Source organism: Perissodus microlepis, chromosome 13, assembly GCF_051167445.1.
Source record: "Perissodus microlepis isolate ML-2025 ecotype Zambia chromosome 13, ASM5116744v1, whole genome shotgun sequence".
Classification (NCBI taxonomy): domain Eukaryota; kingdom Metazoa; phylum Chordata; class Actinopteri; order Cichliformes; family Cichlidae; genus Perissodus; species Perissodus microlepis.
Window position 1 is genome coordinate 11,191,784 of NC_140473.1, and position 19,519 is coordinate 11,211,302.

At 41.6% G+C, this 19,519-nt stretch overlaps 1 protein-coding gene across 5 annotated transcripts; it reads right to left on the minus strand.

Annotated features, from left to right (window-relative positions):
• Window positions 1-5,599: 5,599 nt before the first annotated feature.
• Window positions 5,600-19,293, minus strand: LOC146374741 (uncharacterized). 5 transcript variants are annotated; one of them, XM_084948763.1, is made up of 9 exons: window positions 18,362-19,293; window positions 16,998-17,163; window positions 15,956-16,112; window positions 15,658-15,708; window positions 15,411-15,454; window positions 14,777-14,832; window positions 9,012-9,126; window positions 8,637-8,911; window positions 5,600-8,456 (listed from the first exon to the last, which is right to left on the minus strand). In XM_084948763.1, exons 2-8 carry the CDS (start codon window positions 17,049-17,051, stop codon window positions 8,774-8,776), a joined length of 615 nt encoding a protein of 204 aa, XP_084804889.1. In that variant the 5' UTR covers window positions 17,052-17,163; window positions 18,362-19,293; the 3' UTR covers window positions 5,600-8,456; window positions 8,637-8,773. The 5 variants fall into 5 exon arrangements, with proteins under 5 accessions (XP_084804889.1, XP_084804892.1, XP_084804891.1 ...); XM_084948766.1 differs by lacking the exon at window positions 18,362-19,293 and adding an exon at window positions 17,635-18,337; XM_084948765.1 differs by lacking the exon at window positions 18,362-19,293 and adding an exon at window positions 17,620-18,337.
• Between the last annotated feature and the right edge of the window lie 226 nt (window positions 19,294-19,519).

Consider the following 19,519-nt stretch of genomic DNA (forward strand, 5'->3'; position numbering starts at 1 on the left):
CATCCTGGAGCTGCTGCCAAGATGAATGATGCTCTGCCTCTGTGCTCAAGTTCAGACATAGGCTTTAAGCAACCATGAGCCACTGATAAGCGTGATAGATTAATAAGCATGTATAAAGTGGACTTGTTAAACAGCTCTGATAGGAGAAAGTCAATGAGCACGCAATAAAGTGGACTTGTTAGGGACAGTTTACCATCAGCCTTGATAAAGTTGAACTTATTTTGTATTGAAAGACAGACTTTAAAGTAGATTCTTATTTGAAACTGGTGATAAAATCCAGGTCAGATACAGTTACATACAAGCATACAGTACACACTACTGCTCAAAGGTCAGAGGTCAGTTAGAAAAGTCCCTGCTTTTAATAGAAAATTGGCTTTAATGTAACATCACATGAAGGTTATCAGTAATGTTTCACAGCTTTAATCAAATCCTTCATCATCCATAATTGTGATGGAAAAATGTCTGCAAGCGTGCAGGAGCCCATTTATAGAGACAATCAGTCCTGTGTTATAATGTTCATTGAAGTTTATCAGGTCAGACGACCAACAGATGATAAGAAATATAATCTTACTAATTATTAGAGTTGAAAAGTACTTTGCTAAGCAAAATTCAATGAGGTTAGGCTTGAGCTTGAGACGTTAACATAAAAGGTTCAGTTGGTGATGCATGAAAGAAAATAATTTTCTTCTAAAAATCTATTGGAGAATTCTGATTGTAAGAAATGAAAAATATTCAAAGACTGAAACTGTTGAAAAAAGTGAAGGTTTTGTGCAGCCGGGTGTTGCAGCCCCTTTAGAGGAAAATGTAAACTTGGTTTCATGAGGTTAAAAACAAACACTGGGATGATCCAGACACATTTATTGTTTCTTTAATCACCACAATAGTTTCAGTTTGTGCAAAAATCTTTAACGAGCTGTTTTGAGTGATAAGTTAGGCTTTAATGTGTTAAGCTTGCATTAGATAAGACAATGTACCACCCCATATGGAAAAGAAATAGTAAAAACTTATATGTGATTACTCATGAAAGTGGCCACTTTCTCATTACTTTCATATATTGTTTTAGTAAGTATCCAAAACATACAAGTTTCATTATATAATTTTTCAAGGGATCTTATATCTGTTTTCACTCTTATCTGCTTTTCATACAAGTTTCACACAAGACAGATACAAACTTTATAAGATTTATATATATCTTTTCCATATGGGACTGAACACAGGAGGGATTATTGCTGAAAATGGGTCTCTGAACACCTCTGTAGATATTCTATTAAAAATCATTGATGATTTGTGATCAGTGTTAATATTAAGCATTTATATGATTATTTTGATAAATTGCTGTGATTCAATCTGAAACCAAATTTGAGTCTATTCTGAAAACAAGACATTTCTAATTCACCTCAGACTTTTGAGCTGTAGTCTACATAGTAATGATAGTGTATGGTTATTGATTAGAGCAGATGATATGAGACTATCAGGAGAGACTGTTAAAAAGCTATGAGCTGTCTTGATGCAGAGAAAGTGGAGTTTGTCATCCTGGAGCTGCTGCCAAGATGAATGATGCTCTGCCTCTGTGCTCAAGTTCAGACATAGGCTTTAAGCAACCATGAGCCACTGATAAGCGTGATAGATTAATAAGCATGTATAAAGTGGACTTGTTAAACAGCTCTGATAGGAGAAAGTCAATGAGCACGCAATAAAGTGGACTTGTTAGGGACAGTTTACCATCAGCCTTGATAAAGTTGAACTTATTTTGTATTGAAAGACAGACTTTAAAGAAGATTCTTATTTGAAACTGGTGATAAAATCCAGGTCAGACACAGTTACATACAAGCATACAGTACACACTACTGCTCAAAGGTCAGAGGTCAGTTAGAAAAGTCCCTGCTTTTAATAGAAAATTGGCTTTAATGTAACATCACATGAAGGTTATCAGTAATGTTTCACAGCTTTAATCAAATCCTTCATCATCCATAATTGTGATGGAAAAATGTCTGCAAGCGTGCAGGAGCCCATTTATAGAGACAATCAGTCCTGTGTTATAATGTTCATTGAAGTTTATCAGGTCAGACGACCAACAGATGATAAGAAATATAATCTTACTAATTATTAGAGTTGAAAAGTACTTTGCTAAGCAAAATTCAATGAGGTTAGGCTTGAGCTTGAGACGTTAACATAAAAGGTTCAGTTGGTGATGCATGAAAGAAAATAATTTTCTTCTAAAAATCTATTGGAGAATTCTGATTGTAAGAAATGAAAAATATTCAAAGACTGAAACTGTTAAAAAAAGTGAAGGTTTTATGCAGCCGGGTGTTGCAGCCCCTTTAGAGGAAAATGTAAACTTGGTTTCATGAGATTAAAAACAAACACTGGGATGATCCAGACACATTTATTGTTTCTTTAATCACCACAATAGTTTCAGTTTGTGCAAAAATCTTTAAAAAGCTGTTTTGAGTGATAAGTTAGGCTTTAACGTGTTAAGCTTGCATTAGATAAGACAATGTACCACCCCATATGGAAAAGAAATAGTAAAAACTTATATGTGATTACTCATGAAAGTGGCCACTTTCATGAGTAAATCATATAAGGCTTACATGATTTACTCATGAAAGTGGCCACTTTCTCATTACTTTCATATATTGTTTCAGTAAGTATCCAAAACATACAAGTTTCATTATATAATTTTTCAAGGGATCTTATATCTGTTTTCACTCTTATCTGCTTTTCATACAAGTTTCACACAAGACAGATACAAACTTTATAAGATTTATATATATCTTTTCCATATGGGACTGAACACAGGAGGGATTATTGCTGAAAATGGGTCTCTGAACACCTCTGTAGATATTCTATTTAAAATCATTGATGATTTGTGATCAGTGTTAATATTAAGCATTTATATGATTATTTTGATAAATTGCTGTGATTCAATCTGAAACCAAATTTGAGTCTATTCTGAAAACAAGACATTTCTAATTCACCTCAGACTTTTGAGCTGTAGTCTACATTGTAATGATAGTGTATGGTTATTGATTAGAGCAGATGATATGAGACTATCAGGAGAGACTGTTAAAAAGCTATGAGCTGTCTTGATGCAGAGAAAGTGGAGTTTGTCATCCTGGAGCTGCTGCCAAGATGAATGATGCTCTGCCTCTGTGCTCAAGTTCAGACATAGGCTTTAAGCAACCATGAGCCACTGATAAGCGTGATAGATTAATAAGCATGTATAAAGTGGACTTGTTAAACAGCTCTGACAGGAGAAAGTCAATGAGCACGCAATAAAGTGGACTTGTTAGGGACAGTTTACCATCAGCCTTGATAAAGTTGAACTTATTTTGTATTGAAAGACAGACTTTAAAGTAGATTCTTATTTGAAACTGGTGATAAAATCCAGGTCAGATACAGTTACATACAAGCATACAGTACACACTACTGCTCAAAGGTCAGAGGTCAGTTAGAAAAGTCCCTGCTTTTAATAGAAAATTGGCTTTAATGTAACATCGCATGAAGGTTATCAGTAATGTTTCACAGCTTTAATCAAATCCTTCATCATCCATAATTGTGATGGAAAAATGTCTGCAAGCGCGCAGGAGCCCATTTATAGAGACAATCAGTCCTGTGTTATAATGTTCATTGAAGTTTATCAGGTCAGACGACCAACAGATGAGAAGAAATATAATCTTACTAATTATTAGAGTTGAAAAGTACTTTGCTAAGCAAAATTCAATGAGGTTAGGCTTGAGCTTGAGACGTTAACATAAAAGGTTCAGTTGGTGATGCATGAAAGAAAATAATTTTCTTCTAAAAATCTATTGGAGAATTCTGATTGTAAGAAATGAAAAATATTCAAAGACTGAAACTGTTTCACACAGTAGAAATTTTTATTCATCGTTTATATTGGTTTTTTTTCTGATTTTAGTGTTTATTTGTGAGTGTAGTTTTTATTTGCATGATTTTATTCTGTTTGTATCACATTGTTTCAGTGTGTTATTTTACATTGTTTTAATCCACTGTGGATTGGCTGGCAATGGGACAAATTAGCTGATAGTGATCACATGTTGAGGCATGGGTGTGTCCAGAGGTGTCCTTTCAGCTGTTTAAAGGTCGTATTAAAAGGAAGCAAGCTGAGCACTGGAAGGAGAGAGGCCCTAGATTGGAAGAGGAACGCATGAAGGCCAGGTGGAAAAGAGGGAGCCGCTGCGTGATCATGGGGGGTGCGACGCCTCGTCTGGAGACCGGTCAGCGTGATGTGGTGACCCAGTCCCGACAGCAGGAACGGCGACAGTAGGAGACAATGTGTGTGAGTGACATCAGGGCAGATGTATACCACTGCCTGCATTTGTGAGTAGTGTCTCACTGTTTTTCACTGGGTGCAGCCGTGTTGGGAGAGGGTCGCCATGGCTATAAGCCAGGGCAGCTTCCGGGATGATGGTTCTGGCTCCTATTTGTTTTTACTTACAGGTGATGACGTGAGGGGAGCCGCGGTGGTATCGAGCGACGGACTCCAATGCAGAATTCGAACTGGGCTGGGATGTGATGGACCCAGTGGACGGACGAGACTGGGACAGGAGGCTCCTCGTCTGCCTGACACAAGGCTGGCGTGGACCCCGCTCAGCAAGAGGAATTTCTGTCCAGCTCAAGAACACACAAGGAATATTCGTCCTGGGTTGTGGGACTGGGTGGGATTTCTGTGCATGAAGAGAATTGTATTTTGACCAGTTTTAGAATAATCTTATCCAGTCTCAGTGGGAATTTTAGCATATCGAGAAAATTTCATTGTATACTTTATTTCTTAGTATCTGGTTTGTTTTATTCCTGCTGTCCACCTCGTGGAATAAACATGAATGAAACAATACTTTCCTGTCAAAAACAATATTTTAGTCAGGGCTAGCGGAAAGTTTCATATATATCATGAACATCTTTCCTCTTTGTCTTCCTATAGTTTAGTTTCATTTTCTTACCCCAACCGGTGGAGGCAGATGGCCCCTCCCTGATTCTGGTTCTGCCGAAAATGGAGTTTTTCCTTCCCACTGTTGCCAAGTTCTTGCTCATAGGGGGTCATTTGATTGTTGGGGCTTTCTCTGTATTATTGCACAACCTTTATCTTACCATATATTTCAAGTTTATATGTTGTGAATTGGCTTGATTTAAATCAAATTGAACTCATTCAATTAAAACCAAATATAACTTGTAATCCAATCTATTCAAATGTAAAGTCATCTCACTCAATTTGGACTAGCACTGAAAAATACACTGACATCCTCTGTTTCCCAATTAGCAGATCAGAGGTTGATGTTTTATTCATGACTCAATACTTGAATGGTTTTATCCTGTTTATAAATAAACATTTAAAAAGGACGTTGCTTCATTGTCTGATTCATTCTTTGTCTGTGTCGGTCCTTAATACACATACATACATAAACTTGAAATGAATTAATCCACCTGTTCACAGGAGATCACAGGAAGATGACACCAAACATCAGAAGATCTTATTGTGCGCTACAGTAAAAGGGTGGTTTCTTGGGGCTAAAAGCACATAATAAACTACAGCAGAAGCTCACATAAAGCAGGAAATAAGCAGGCAGCACTTGATCTGCTAATGCACGTTTCACACTTTTATTGTTGCCTCATTCACTAACAGTTCAATGGTGCAAGATTACCATACACAGAATTAGGATATCTGCATGACACATCTATGCTGTAGAGCGAATGGATTATAATTATTACAAATACAGTAAACATATTTACATTTTAGTTCAAGCTCCATACAACATAGATATTTACAAAGTATGAAAATGAAACCGGTCTGACAAATAATAAACAGCGTTAATGACGTTTTTTTTTTTCTTTTCTTTTGGTGAACAAATCTGAAAGGGGGCGGGGTTAACTGATATTAATTGTCAGAGGGGGAAGGGGGAAAATATCATGGCTAGTTTTGTTTGAAAGGCATCAACAGAAAAACACACACAGAAAAAAGTGATGAGGTGAAGAAAGACACAATAAGTCTGCTGTCGTTTTAGATGTCACCAGCTACTTTGTATAGTCCTATATCTCTGATATTAGAAAAAATTAAAATGAGTTCAAATACACCTTTATTTTGATAGAGTTCAGATGGATGCCTCGCATGACTAATGAGTAGATCTCCTCCAAAAAAATAACAGACTTCTGATTCACTCAACCCGCTTTCTAATAAAGAGGAAGCACTAATGTAACTCACCTCCTCAGTCGAGGTGCAGGGGTTACATGTTAGGTCTCCTTTTCCTTCCCCCCCTCTCTTACATTCAAACCCTCTCTTAGTTCACACTAGAACAGGCCGCCACACCATCATTTGGTTTAATATGAGTGGAACAACTAAACCGCACAGACTTTAAATGATCAGTTAGTTGAACCTTTTATTAATATGTGCAAAGAGCTGCAAACTAATATTTAAACATTGCAAACAATAAATACACAATCCAAAATAAAAACACCTCTGCAAATGAAGTGGAAACGTTTGCTCTGGCAGCGCTTCGCATCAACATGTATATGAGGTACATTGCACTTTTGAGACTTGATCTGTGCATAGGTGCGTCTTTGATGTGCAGCTCAGAGATCCACAATCCAGCACGTTTCTGTTTCTCTGACCGTCAGGTTGGCTGACCCGAGGTCACGTCAGAGCTTTGTTTTTCATCTATATGTAACAGACAGTTGGTACCTCTCCTTCCACGCATTTCATACGACACAGCAGGCAGACTGCTGGTTGGTTGACCAGAGTTTTTCAATACCTTTCTGCATTAACACATCTCGAGAGGCGTAGGCGCCAAAAAGTGAATCCGAAGCCGAATGTAGCAGCTGCAGCACGGCACACAGAGCAAATATTTTCATGGGGTAGTATCAGAAATAAGACCTTTGAATATGTAGTCCCTTTAACTTCTTTCCTTCTATTAAACCATTCATTCATTCTTTTTCCTTACGTCCTTCTAACCTTTTCACTGTGTTTTCTTTGCGTCTTTACAACAAGAGTGTAAAGTTAATAGCAGTAAATGTCAAGGCTTTCTGATTCTCAGTGAGATAGAGCGAGCTAGAGGAGCAGAGAGGGATGTGTTAAATGAGGGTTAACTACCACACTCATCCCAGAACAGACTGCATGTACAAATCAAGTTCTCTCCTTAGTTCGTTTTCATCCTCCTAGTCCTCCTCCTCATCTCCTTGTAACCCTGTTAGTGAGTCAGTATTTTACTGACTCACTAACTGACACTGGCACTATCGGGGGTTTAGAGGCGGCGTATGTACACAGATTGAGGAGGATCTAAGTATGACGTGGATGACAGAGGAAATCGGGCGAGGCTCTCCTGTCAAAGTTCATTCCCACTTTGAGTTTTTGTTTCAGAGACGGTTCAGCCTGATGCAAATTCACTGCGAGAAGAAGAATACCCTATAAATCTATTAGCAGCTATAGTTTAGGTAGCAGAGCGTAAACTAACACGTCACTTGGAGATATCTGTAGATTTTTTCGTCATGATTTCAAATGTAAGCTGGCTGATTTGGTTCATTTTTGTTTTTTGTTCTAAACTGAGCAAACCTGGTCTTCTCCTGAGGACTGCTGCAGGTGTCACGCGAGCATGTTAATTTAATAAAAAACCAACAGCAAAAAAACCCAAAATAGAATGAAACTCATTTCAGGAGACAAATAAAACCGACAGAGACATTTTCTTTTGTACAGATGATTGGCAAACGGAAAGTTTCTAAAGAGTTGTGCACACACAAGTAGACAACTACAACATGCTACTTAGTTAGGGGAGTTTGGGAATGACAACCAAGCGGAACAAAATTAGACCCAAACATTGTCATCGAAACGAAAACACAAAAAGCTGAGGGGAGGGAATAGAGAGGAGGAAAGCTGAGCTGGCAGCGGGGTTGCTGGAGGGAAGCGGGGAGGCAAAAGTTCTGTGGAACTTCAACGTTTCAGTCGCATGAAAAGAGACTTAAGCCACAAGTCTACTTACAAGAGAAAACCATCAAGAATCACAATGATGAATAAGTTTTAACACTTGGTATTTTCTGTATTTTCAAAGGCTTTTCAGAAAGGATGGAAGCGGTGGTTTTCCCGCGTACCGCTCCGCCCGATCAGTTCTTCGTCAGGCCGCCGCGCCGCCTCGCCAGCTTAGATCTGCAGGGAGAGTTTTACGTCTATCCTGCCTCCGACGTTTTTCTCACCTTGGTGGCCAGCTCCTTCTCACGATCCACCAGCTCTCCATGTCAGCGGAATCGTAGCCGCTGCTCTCGCTCGGCCTGATGGCGCTTTCAAAGGTGGTGCTTGAGATCTGCAAGGAGATGGAGGTGGACGTGGACAGAGTGCCCCAGCTCACGCTGGGGGACAGAGACTCGCTCAGGGACTTGGTGGTGGGAGCTGTTCCCACGGGAGCCGCCTCTCCCAGCTTCTCTCTCAGCGCCAGAAGGTGACGGGTCTTTTCATCCACCTGGACGAAAGATGGGGACGAATGTGAGGTGGGGAGAAGAGGGGAGGGTTAGTCATGTAAAGTCTGTACTCTAAAAAACCCTTTTTAGAATAGCACTTTGGTCTTTGAGTTGAAAAGTCTTTTTTCCCTCTACGACATTAAACAGAGATTCATTTCTTTATAAATCTTTTAAGGCCCCACCTCCTGCAGCTGCTCCATCTTCTCTAGCTCCCACTGGTGCTCTAGGATGAGGCTATCTAAGGAAAGAAGGAAACTTTGTAACAGGGCAGATATCTTTGATTGTGAAACAGAGATGGCCACAGTGCAGCAGCCCAGATTTACCAGTCAGGAGTTTTGGAGTATTCAGTCCCAAAGAGGTTCTTGAGAGAACGGGGTGGGGACAACTTGGCGTCTCGGGAGTAAAAGACCATGCAGATGTCTTTGGTGATAATGGCAGGCTGGATGCAATGGTCCAGCTGTAAAGAGGAGATAAAGGGTGTGTGTTAGACACGATGACATCAAGAGACTTAAAAACACGTAAAAAAACAGGTACAACACGGCGGAGCAGCGGCTGACCTCCAGATACGCAGATAAGGTCATGTAGATCTTCTCTCCATAGGGAGTTACGCAGTTGAGCAGGAGGGAGTTGTGCAGGGAGCTGTCCCACACTGCCTCAAAGCGATAGAAAGTGCTGAAAAAGACAGAAAGAGGAAAAGTTAGCTTGACAGCATTATTTTTTATGAAGTCCTACTTGGTGCTAACATTACAGGGTCTCTGTTTACAGCAGTGTGTCATGTTGTTAAAAAAAGGGAGTGACGTGAGCACAGTTCTGACATATCAAGAAGTGAACACAGTGACTGAAGCGGTGTTCACATTCATCCTTTAATCATGACAAAACGTGAGGAATTGCACTGAGGTGAGACCTTGACAACAGACAAATCAGGAGCCACAGAGTGTCAAGTGTCAGCCGACACCAATCGGGACAATGATAAGAAAGAAATTCATTTACAGACACGTGAAAAAGCAGTTTAAGGATCTGGATCTAGATTATTACACCACATCATCATTATACCTGTGATTCAGCAGCTGATGGAACCAACTTTAGCAGCAAAAACTTGAGGTAATCATTTTTTATTAGTGTTTCACAGCAGTGTGGACGGATTTCTGGCCCATTTGTCTTTACAATGTTTCTTCGGTTCATTAAAGTTTGCAGATATTTATTCATTCACAGCTTTCTTAACGTTCAATCATGTTGAAGTCTCAACTTTGAGCCACTGCAGCACCACTCTGTTGTTGCTTTGCTGCTGCGCTCTGGAGTCACTGACCCAACGATGATCTCTTTGACTCTAGAGTACTTCATGGCTCACTCAGTGACCTGGACACTTTGCAGGTTCTTTGGCAGCAAAAAAGCTCAAATAATCATCACCCGAGCAAAACCGTTGGTATGACCTGTTTGTCTGATATGCCGTGTTTGGTTTTCACCAATGTTGAAGCTGTGCATTAGGGCTTAGGTTTTCAACTTTGCAAACCTAACCCATGCTGCCATGTTGTATTTAGAGGGAAAATGGTTTCTCCTGGAAGCCTTTCCAAACAGGCCATATTTGTTGAGTCTTTTTCTAATTGCACTGCCATGAACTCCAACATTTAGCATGCTAACTGTGGCCTGTAGAGCCTCAGATGTGTGGGGTGAATTTTCTGGGACGTCCACTCCTGGTAAGATTGGAAACAGTCTTTGAATTTTTTAACTTGCGAATAATCTTTCTTGCTGTAAAATGATGGACTTCAAAGCCTTCCCACATTCGTGGGTATCAACAACTGCTTCTCTAATCCTCACTATGTTACCACTTACCTGAATACGCCACACCAGCAAACTGACAGTAGTGGTTACACTTACTGATGATCTATTGCATTTGATTAGCACTTGGCTGATACTGACCCTCTTAACTAATTATGGAAATAGTCTTGGATGTACTTAGTTTTTTAAACACCACATCTGAATTTGGGCTCAGTGTTTGTTAAATAAATAATGACCTGGTATAATGTGTTATGTGTTGTTCATCTGAGGTTGCATTTACCTCATATTAAGACCTACTAAGGACCTGATTGTTTGTTTTAAATGATGTCCTGATACATAAAACCTGAGAGCTCACATAACTGCATATGCTCAGAATATACAGCACACATGGATACAAATGACTGCCTTGCAGCAGCAATCGTAAGACCATCACTATGAGCTCTATACAAGGTTGCACTGTTCCTGTTATTAACAGCAGGGGGCACTATCAGCCACAGACTGAGAGCCAGATATGCTCTGCTGGTGCCTCATTGGCCTCATTGTTACTGAGGTAAGACTTTATAGTGAGAAACAGCTGAGGGGGGAAACATTGATCTGGAAACATCTGAGTGTTACAGAGGATATACATAGCACTATGGTTCAGTGTCACACAATCACAAACAAATACAGAAAAGTACTAAAAAGGGTGTTGCCTCCAAAGATCGCTTTTACTGGTTTGGAGCTTAGGAGGCTTAATATCGACAGGCATGAATGAAGACAGATCAGAACAGCTGTTTTATCACAGCATCCAGTACCAACACAACCATCCACACTCAAGAGCCTGTTGGCTTCAGAGTCAGCAGCTGAATGTCTAAAATATGAAATGTAATTTTTTGGTCCATCAGCTACAGCTACAGCATGAACTGCTTACAGAGGACGGGCCGCTCATCCAAGGCGCAGAACAAAGAAGCGCCGGGGGAACCGCGCTGGCATTAGGAACAGACTGAGACAGCAGGCGCATCGCGCACCACTGCCCAGTATCCTACTGGCCAACGTACAATCCATGGAGAACAAGCTCGATGACCTAAGAGCAAGGGTCACCTTCCAACGTGACATGAGGGACTGCAACATTCTGTGCTTCACGGAGACATGGCTGACCCCCACCGTGCCGGACCATGCCGTAACTCCGTCGGATTCATTCTTTGTGCTCCGCGCGGACAGAACGGCAGAGTCGAACAAAACCAAAGGTGGAGGAGTGTGTTTCATGGTAAACAGAAAGTGGTGTGATGCCAGGAGCATTTCTACTCTCTCCAGCGGCTGCTCGCCACATCTGGAGTTCCTGAGCATTAAGTGCCGCCCTTTCTATCTGCCCCGTGAATTCACCTCGGTCATCGCCACGGTGGTCTACATCCCACCCCAAGCGGACACAGGTATGGCTTTGTCCGAATTACATGATGTGCTGAGCTCGCTTCAAAACAAGGACCCGGGCGCAGCCCTCATTGTAGCAGGAGACTTTAATAAAGCGAACCTCAGACAAGTCATGCCAAACTTTTACCAGCATGTCTCGTGTCCAACGAGAGGGGATCGAATTTTGGATCACTGCTACACACCATACAAGCAGGGCTACAAAGCTGTCTCACACCCGGCTTTTGGAAAGTCTGACCACAACGCCATCTTCCTCATTCCCCAGTATAAACAAAACATACGGAGGGAAGACGTAACCACGAGGGAGGTAAAACGGTGGACTGCCCAATCAGAAGCTACGCTACAGGACGCACTCAACGACGTCGACTGGGACATGTTCAGAGCATGCGCAGTCGACATCAACGAGTTTACGGAAGTAGCAGTATGCTTCGTCAATATGCTAGCGGAGGAGATTATCCCCACTGCAAGGGTCACCACATTCCCAAACCAGAAACCGTGGATGGACAGATCGATCCGCACTGCAGTAAACGCCAGGACCGCCTCCTACAACGCGGGTCTCGCCACTGGCGATATGAGCGCCTACAAAGCGGCCTCATACGGCGCGCGGCGCGCGGTGAGAGATGCCAAACGCCGGTACCGGGAGCGTGTGGAGTCCCGCTTCCACCAGGGCGACACACGGAGTATGTGGCACGGACTACGCACCATTACGGACTACAAAGCCAGGGACACTGCGCCGATCAACGCCGACTCTGCATTCACCAACGAGCTGAATCAGTTCTACGCCCGTTTCGAGGTTAGCCAGGCGGCTAACGCTATCTACCGCCTGAATACCGAGGACAGTGACGTCATCAGCGAGAGACCGGTGACCAGCATCGCGGAGCATGACGTCCGAGCGGCATTGAGGAGAGTGAACACAAGGAAAGCGGCGGGGCCAGACGGCATCACCGGCCGTCTGCTGCGCTGCTGTGCTGACCAGCTAGCAGGTGTGTTCACTTACATCTTCAACGAGTCCCTGGCGAAGTCTGTGGTCCCCACATGCTTCAAAAGATCCACCATTATCCCTGTGCCCAAGAACAGCAAACCCTCATCCCTGAACGATTACCGGCCAGTTGCACTGACCTCGGTAGTAATGAAGGTGTTTGAGAGGCTGCTGAAGAACATCATCTCCTCCTCCATCCCAGACACCACAGATCCGCTGCAGTTCGCCTACCGATCCAACAGATCCACAGAGGATGCCATCGCCCACGTCCTGCACACCACCCTCAGCCACGTGGACAAGAAACAGGGTAACTATGTGCGAATGCTGTTTGTTGATTACAGTTCAGCGTTTAACACAATAGTGCCCTGCAGACTGTTCACAAAGCTCAGGGATCTGGGACTTAACAGCCGTCTATGTGCATGGGTGTTGGACTTCCTCACTGGCAGAACTCAGGTGGTGAGGGTGGGTAGATGCGTCTCTAACAGCATCACCATCAACACAGGAGCACCTCAGGGATGTGTCCTCTCGCCACTGCTCTACTCCCTCTACACTTCAGACTGTGTGGCCACCCATGGCTCCAACACCATTGTGAAGTTTGCTGACGACACAGTGGTGTTGGGTGCCATCTCCAACAACGATGAGGCGGCCTACATGGATGAAGTGAAGAATCTGGCATCATGGTGCCAGGACAACCACCTCCAGCTGAACGTCGGCAAGACCAAGGAGCTGGTGGTGGACTTCAGAAGGGGTCAGCACAGAGACTACAAGCCCATTATCATCAATGGAGCTCCAGTGGAGAGGGTGCAGTCCTTCAAATATCTTGGTGTCCACATCTCCTCAGACCTGACATGGGCTGCCCACATTCAGGTCCAGACCAAAAAGGCTAGGCAGTGCCTGTATCACCTACGACAACTGAGGAAGTTCAGGGTCTCTCCAAAGATCCTCAGGATTTTCTATACAGGCGCTGTGGAGAGCATCCTCACACAGAACATGACATCGTGGTTTGGGAACAGCTGTGTGAAGGACCAAAAAGCTCTCCAGAGAGTGATCCGTACAGCAGAACGCTGCTGCAGGATTGCTCTCCCCCCGCTTCAGGACACCTACACCAGGAGATGCCGGACTAGAGCAACGCAGATACTGAAGGACCCGTCCCATCCTGGCAACAAACTGTTCCAACTTCTGCAATCTGGTAGAAGGTTCCGCATCATCTGGGCAAGGACAGAGAGACTCAAGAGGAGCTTCTATCCCCAAGCCATCCGGGCCCTAAACACACACACACCCGCCCTCTCACATCATCTATAATTGACTGAGACAGGACTCTCTTCCAGACACTCTAAACCAAGGCACAATGTACATTCCAAATTCCTTTAATTTTAAATATGTTTATATTGTCTATTCTGTAAAATAGTCAGATGTCTATTCATATTAATGTACAGAATTCACCTGCTTGCTGCTACTACTGCACATTCACCCAATGTATATACGATTATATATATATATATATATATATATATATATATATATATATATATATATATATATATATATATATATATATATATAATGTTCTTCCTCTACCCCCCCATTTTTGCACATGTCGAGGAGCGTGTCAGGCTACATTTCACTGTGTGTTATACTTGTGTATACTTGTCTATGCATGTGACAAATAAAGAACCTTGAACCTTGAACCTTGAGAAGCAGCCTAAAGCCCAACAGATTCATCTTTCCAGACTGAAAATATCTCAGAGTGGGGAGGAAGGGGAAGTGAGAGAGCTGGTCAGCCTCGTCCTCCAGACTGGCCAGAGCAGAGGACGCCAGGGAGTCGGTGTGCTCGGACAGCGTGTCCAACACTTTGCCGTTCACATAGCCGCTCATGAGGTAGCGGATCAACTCTATCTTACGGGTATAGTCTGGATGTGTGATATTGATGAACGGTGAGAGAGATTGAAGGGGAAAAGAAGAGGAAGGAGACAGAGTTGGGTAAGAGGATTATATAAATTGTGAGGAATGATTGAATAAGAGACGAAAAAAACAATCCAAAGGAGGCGAGAAATGACAAGGGAAAAAAAGTGGAAGGACACATGAGGCATGCTTATGTAACAAAAAATCAACATAAAATTATTGATGGCAAAGAACACATTGAAGTGACATGGAAACACTCGCCTGGTTTGGACAGAGGCATGGGAATAGGACAGTACTTCCTGGATGCTGTTGGAGGACTGTTGACATAATAAAAAATACCTTTTATTTATATATGCATATAAAATTAGCCAATGTGATTAGAATACAATCGTTTACACATTTCTAACAAAATGCTGCTGCATTAAATATGAATTATCACTGCATGACTGGATCTGCTGTTTGACCCCCACCAACCTGGTCCCGTCCTGATATTCTAACTCTGTAATATGCAACTTCTGTCAGTGTTCTGATACTGGAAACTGAATTTCCCGGAGGAACCACCCGAGGGATTAATAATGTTCTATCTAATCTACATCGACAACAGAAAAAGAAAATCTGCTGCTTGCAACAGCATTGTGTTAGAAGCATTTTTACTGGAGTGAATGCATTTAACTGTACTTGATTCATCTGTTAAAAGTACTTATATATTGCAATAAGACTGCAAAAAGCAAAGGGGACTGAATTCTATAGTATGTGGTATGTGTATAAGGTGACACATGTATGCAGTTTCCTGCCATTAGTGTAATGTAAACTTGGAATCATCACATATCTACAGGTATTTGTACTGAATGAAATGAGCTGTGGTGATTAAAAGCATCAGCAAAAGCATACTTACTAGTGGCCTTTTCTTCTTAGGTCTGGATCTTGATGCTTCTGGGACTGAAGATCACAGCCAAGTCACCAGTTTCATAAACAATAAACAAACAAAAAGCAAATAAACAAAACACTTTCAGAGATCGCACAACTTTTGTTTTCATCTGCATATGATAATGTTCCTTGAATCGAATCTACCATACACTACCATACACACTCTACTACAGTGTATCAAACTATTCTAAATACTTCCACAAACAATGACATACCCATCTTTGTCTTTTTGTGGCTTTCACCAAAAACTCTCCCCCTGGTGGATCCTGTGTTGACGTATGTGATTTTAGGAGAAAAACAAAAACAAAATCATTTTAAATGGTTACATTAAATGTAATAATATCAACATTCAATAGATTTGACTGTACATGTATCAACTGGTGTAAAATACATGTTCCTTGATCCTTGGTCAGGCAACATAAATTACTGTTGTTTCAGCCATCAGGTACTCCTCTAAAATTCAGCCTGGACTCCAAATATAAAGCATACAATACATACAAACATACAAATCACCTTTGCTGGTCTTGTTGCCTGCGTGCTCCACTTGCCCCTCTGAAGTGCTCAGTGGGTCATCCTGTCCCTTGTTGAGCTCAATCTTCTCCATCACATTCCTCACTTCCTCCACCTGCGTGGTCCTCACCTCCCGTGGCTCCATAATCGTTGCCTCCTCCTGGTTGTTGATCATTCGAGTTAGTTTACACAATGGGTCAAACTTTGAACTTTATCCTGCTTTACGCCTCCTGGTTTGTAGCAGACTAAGTATATATGACGTATGAAAGGGAACAGAGTAGAGTTAAAGTGTGAGGGTGAAGGAGAAGATGTTGTGACTCAGTGATGATGATGATGATGATGACCAAACGTCAGTCTACTGGAAGTGCAAAATGCTACAGACCCCTGACTCCACCAAAACATCGTGCTTAAGACTACATACCTTTTCTTCAAGGCCCGTGTACAATGTGCTCTTTAAACAAACTAAAGTAAAATGTGATCATTTCTGCCCAGATAACTAACATTTAAATATCCACAAAGGTTCCGATGCAACGTTATCTATACCCATCACTATTTTATTAAGCTACACCATCACTTGATTTTATGCCATTTACAGTGTGTAAGTACTTTAATACTACTTTAATTAACATAGATTCTCATTCACACATCACATGTATCAGTTACACATCACATGTATCAGTTACACATATATCAATGAAGGAAGAAAACAGGCACAAACAGATTGTCAGTTGTCTAAGTAGCTGCAATCTGCAGATCAGTCTTTTGATAACTTTGCTTTCTTTCTATCTTTAAGCGTGACAGCAGCAAAAGTGGCTGTCACTCAAGATTTGGAAAGGAAAAATAAGCCACCATATGTTGTTAACTACTGCTGAGGAAGAAACCAACACTTATAAATGATGTGCTGCTTATGTGAAAATGGGAGAAGGATTGATGATTGAATTTCTGTTTTTACAGTAAAATGGTCTTCTAACAGGTAAACATAAGAAAATATTTTTAGACACTAAACATAAATCATAACTTTAAAACTGCAGGATCTGAATCTTACCTTTACAAAGGTACTCATAACATCAGCCCATCCTCTGAAGGGATTCCTGAACATAGGCTGTTAGTCTGCAGCCAGGGGTTAATATTTCATATCCGAGTTCTCCTTTTTTGCTCTTCTTCCCAAGAAGCAGTGCTGGTTTGTAGCCAAGGGCATGGAGTTTTTCAAGCTGCAATAAAGCATGATATTTATATTTATTGGACAGCCTGAGGCGTTCTTCAGTAAACTGGACTACCCCACAGCAGAGCTGGACTGGGACAAAAAATCAGCCCGGGCATTTTGACTAGAGACCGGCCCACCAGGTATTATAGGAAAAACCATAAAGCCTTTGAATGAAAACAAACGTCGTTGTGACAGTGATGTACACTGTCTTGTTGGTACATATGTATCAATCTAATAAACTTAAACCTACACCATCCTCCCTATTCTGCTATTCTAAACAGTACTTAGCCGAAACCCAAAGACTGCTTGGTTGAGTTAACTTCCTGAACTATCTACAACATATGGTGGAAACCTGAAATTAAGACAGAGAAGACTAGAGGTGAGACATGACCATTACTGAATATTAAAAATAATAAATGACAGATTTAGTGATATTTTCATCAACTATTTATTTACCACAAACCTGTTTCTCCATCACCTGTTCAGCTCTGATGATTCAGTAAGGACATCTCCTGGTTTCATCTTCATGTTTCCCTCTCACCAGATAACCAAACCGATATTATGACCAGCAGCTTTTACAGCTGTGGCTCCAACAAACATCAGCTGATACTAGAAAGTAATATTAAATAAATTCTAACAACAGCTTATCAAGTTTAAAGGCGCTTCTGCTGTTTAACGCGACCTCCGCTAGTTTCCTCTTTCTGGCGCAAAGCGGGAGATAAACAAGCAAGAGAGACGGGACTTGTGGCAGAAACGCCGATCAGCTGATCATTGATCAGTTTCATGATTGAAGTAGCAGCAGGAGAGGGAGGGGGGAGAGTGAGAGAAGAAGAGGCAGCTGACAGCGTAAAGACACAGAATAACTCCAGCTTTGTGTCTTTTTTTATTGTAGCTGAAGTACGGGACAAATCGCGTTTATTTTCAGCTCAATACAAAACGCATAATATTAACTCTGAATACCAGAGGATTCCGTTTTTTATGGCACGGTTGGCAACTCTACTAACTAACCTTATGAATAAAATAAAGTTCACCAGTAACATCATAGCACCCACCCAACTGTACAGAAACTCCATCATGCTAGCTAGTACACAGTACCAGTTATTGTAACTGACTGTAGCACAACGTTAGCACAAGTTAGCACAACGAAAATAAACTACACCTAAACTTGGTTTGACCCAGATAGACTGCAGGTCATAACTTCTTACCTGAAGCTCATTTCACCTGACAGTCGGACTGGCGGCTGCCTTGGGTCTCTCCACCTCCGCCACCCCTTTCCCCCATCCACCTGCTGGCCTCCACCACTTGCTAATTTTACTGAATCTGTGTAAGCTCCACCATAGCCACTACCAAACAATTGAGTTATTTTTACACGTCTGCCAGCATCTGTCCAATCCGCCACCTTTCACTGTTTACACGGTTACGAAAAAAAGACAACAACAAAACATTGGCCCATTTAAAACGAAAAATGACCATCGGCCCACCGGGCAAATGCCCGGTATGCCCGATGGCCAGTCCAGCTATGCTGATGGGGACTGTGAGGGTTTGTAGTTAAATTCCTGCTCTTACAGGATCAGTGAGTGTCTGTTTAAAGATTATTAACATACTTTTACATCACTATGGAACACCAGCATTTCTGCAGAGGACAGAACCCCCTGCCTTAATCTACCATGATGCTCTGTGCTATGTTGTCATGGCAATATGAAGTCAAATAAATACAAATGTAGAAAAATGCACATTTAAAGGAGGACAAGAAGACAGGCAACTGGAAGAGCTTTTGAAGCAGGAAAACTTTTCTGGATTTCTCTTAATTTAACTGGAAATTTTGCTAATACAAGTCAAGGAGGAAACAAGGAGGCAGGTTGGATTATATTTGAGGACAGGACGCATGAAGGAGAAGCATGAGGAGAGAGAAACAGCAGAGCGATGGTGAAGAGCTAATCGTGGATCAAGTCGAAGAAGCAAGCATCAAAACTGTGAGTAAACATAACACACAAAGAGTTAAAAATTACTGTGCTGATTAAGGAAACATTAAATTTGGTTAGTTTGGGGTCTCGAGCTTCAGGTTTGTGGCTTCAGTTACTCTCAAAATTGAGGAAAGACAAAAAATGTTTCTTTTGAAAGGTTGTTGGAGGATTCTTAGTGTAAGAAATATCTGGGTGTTCATGTGCTTTTATTTAAAAAAAAAAAGTTGAATTTTATTTAGTCACATTGGAAAGGGAAAATTGGAGGATCAGGACAATAACGTGGCCAAATTTACTGTTTCCTTAATCAGAACAATAATTTTGATCTGAACTAGAAATGTTGAAATGGGTTATTTTCTTTCTTCTCTACTGATCACTGTGTTACATGTTTAGTTACTTGTC

Excerpts from the sequence above, each read along its gene's own strand:
- LOC146374741 (XM_084948763.1), bottom strand. The coding sequence starts at position 17,051 with ATGTTCAGGAATCCCTTCAGAGGATGGGCTGATGTTATGAGTACCTTT. Across the intron at positions 14,833-15,410 it reads CTAAGAAGAAAAGGCCACTA|TCCTCCAACAGCATCCAGGA; the intron begins GTAAGTATGCTT and ends TTATGTCAACAG. Across the intron at positions 9,127-14,776 it reads CATGCCTCTGTCCAAACCAG|CACTTTCTATCGCTTTGAGG; the intron begins GCGAGTGTTTCC and ends TGTCTTTTTCAG.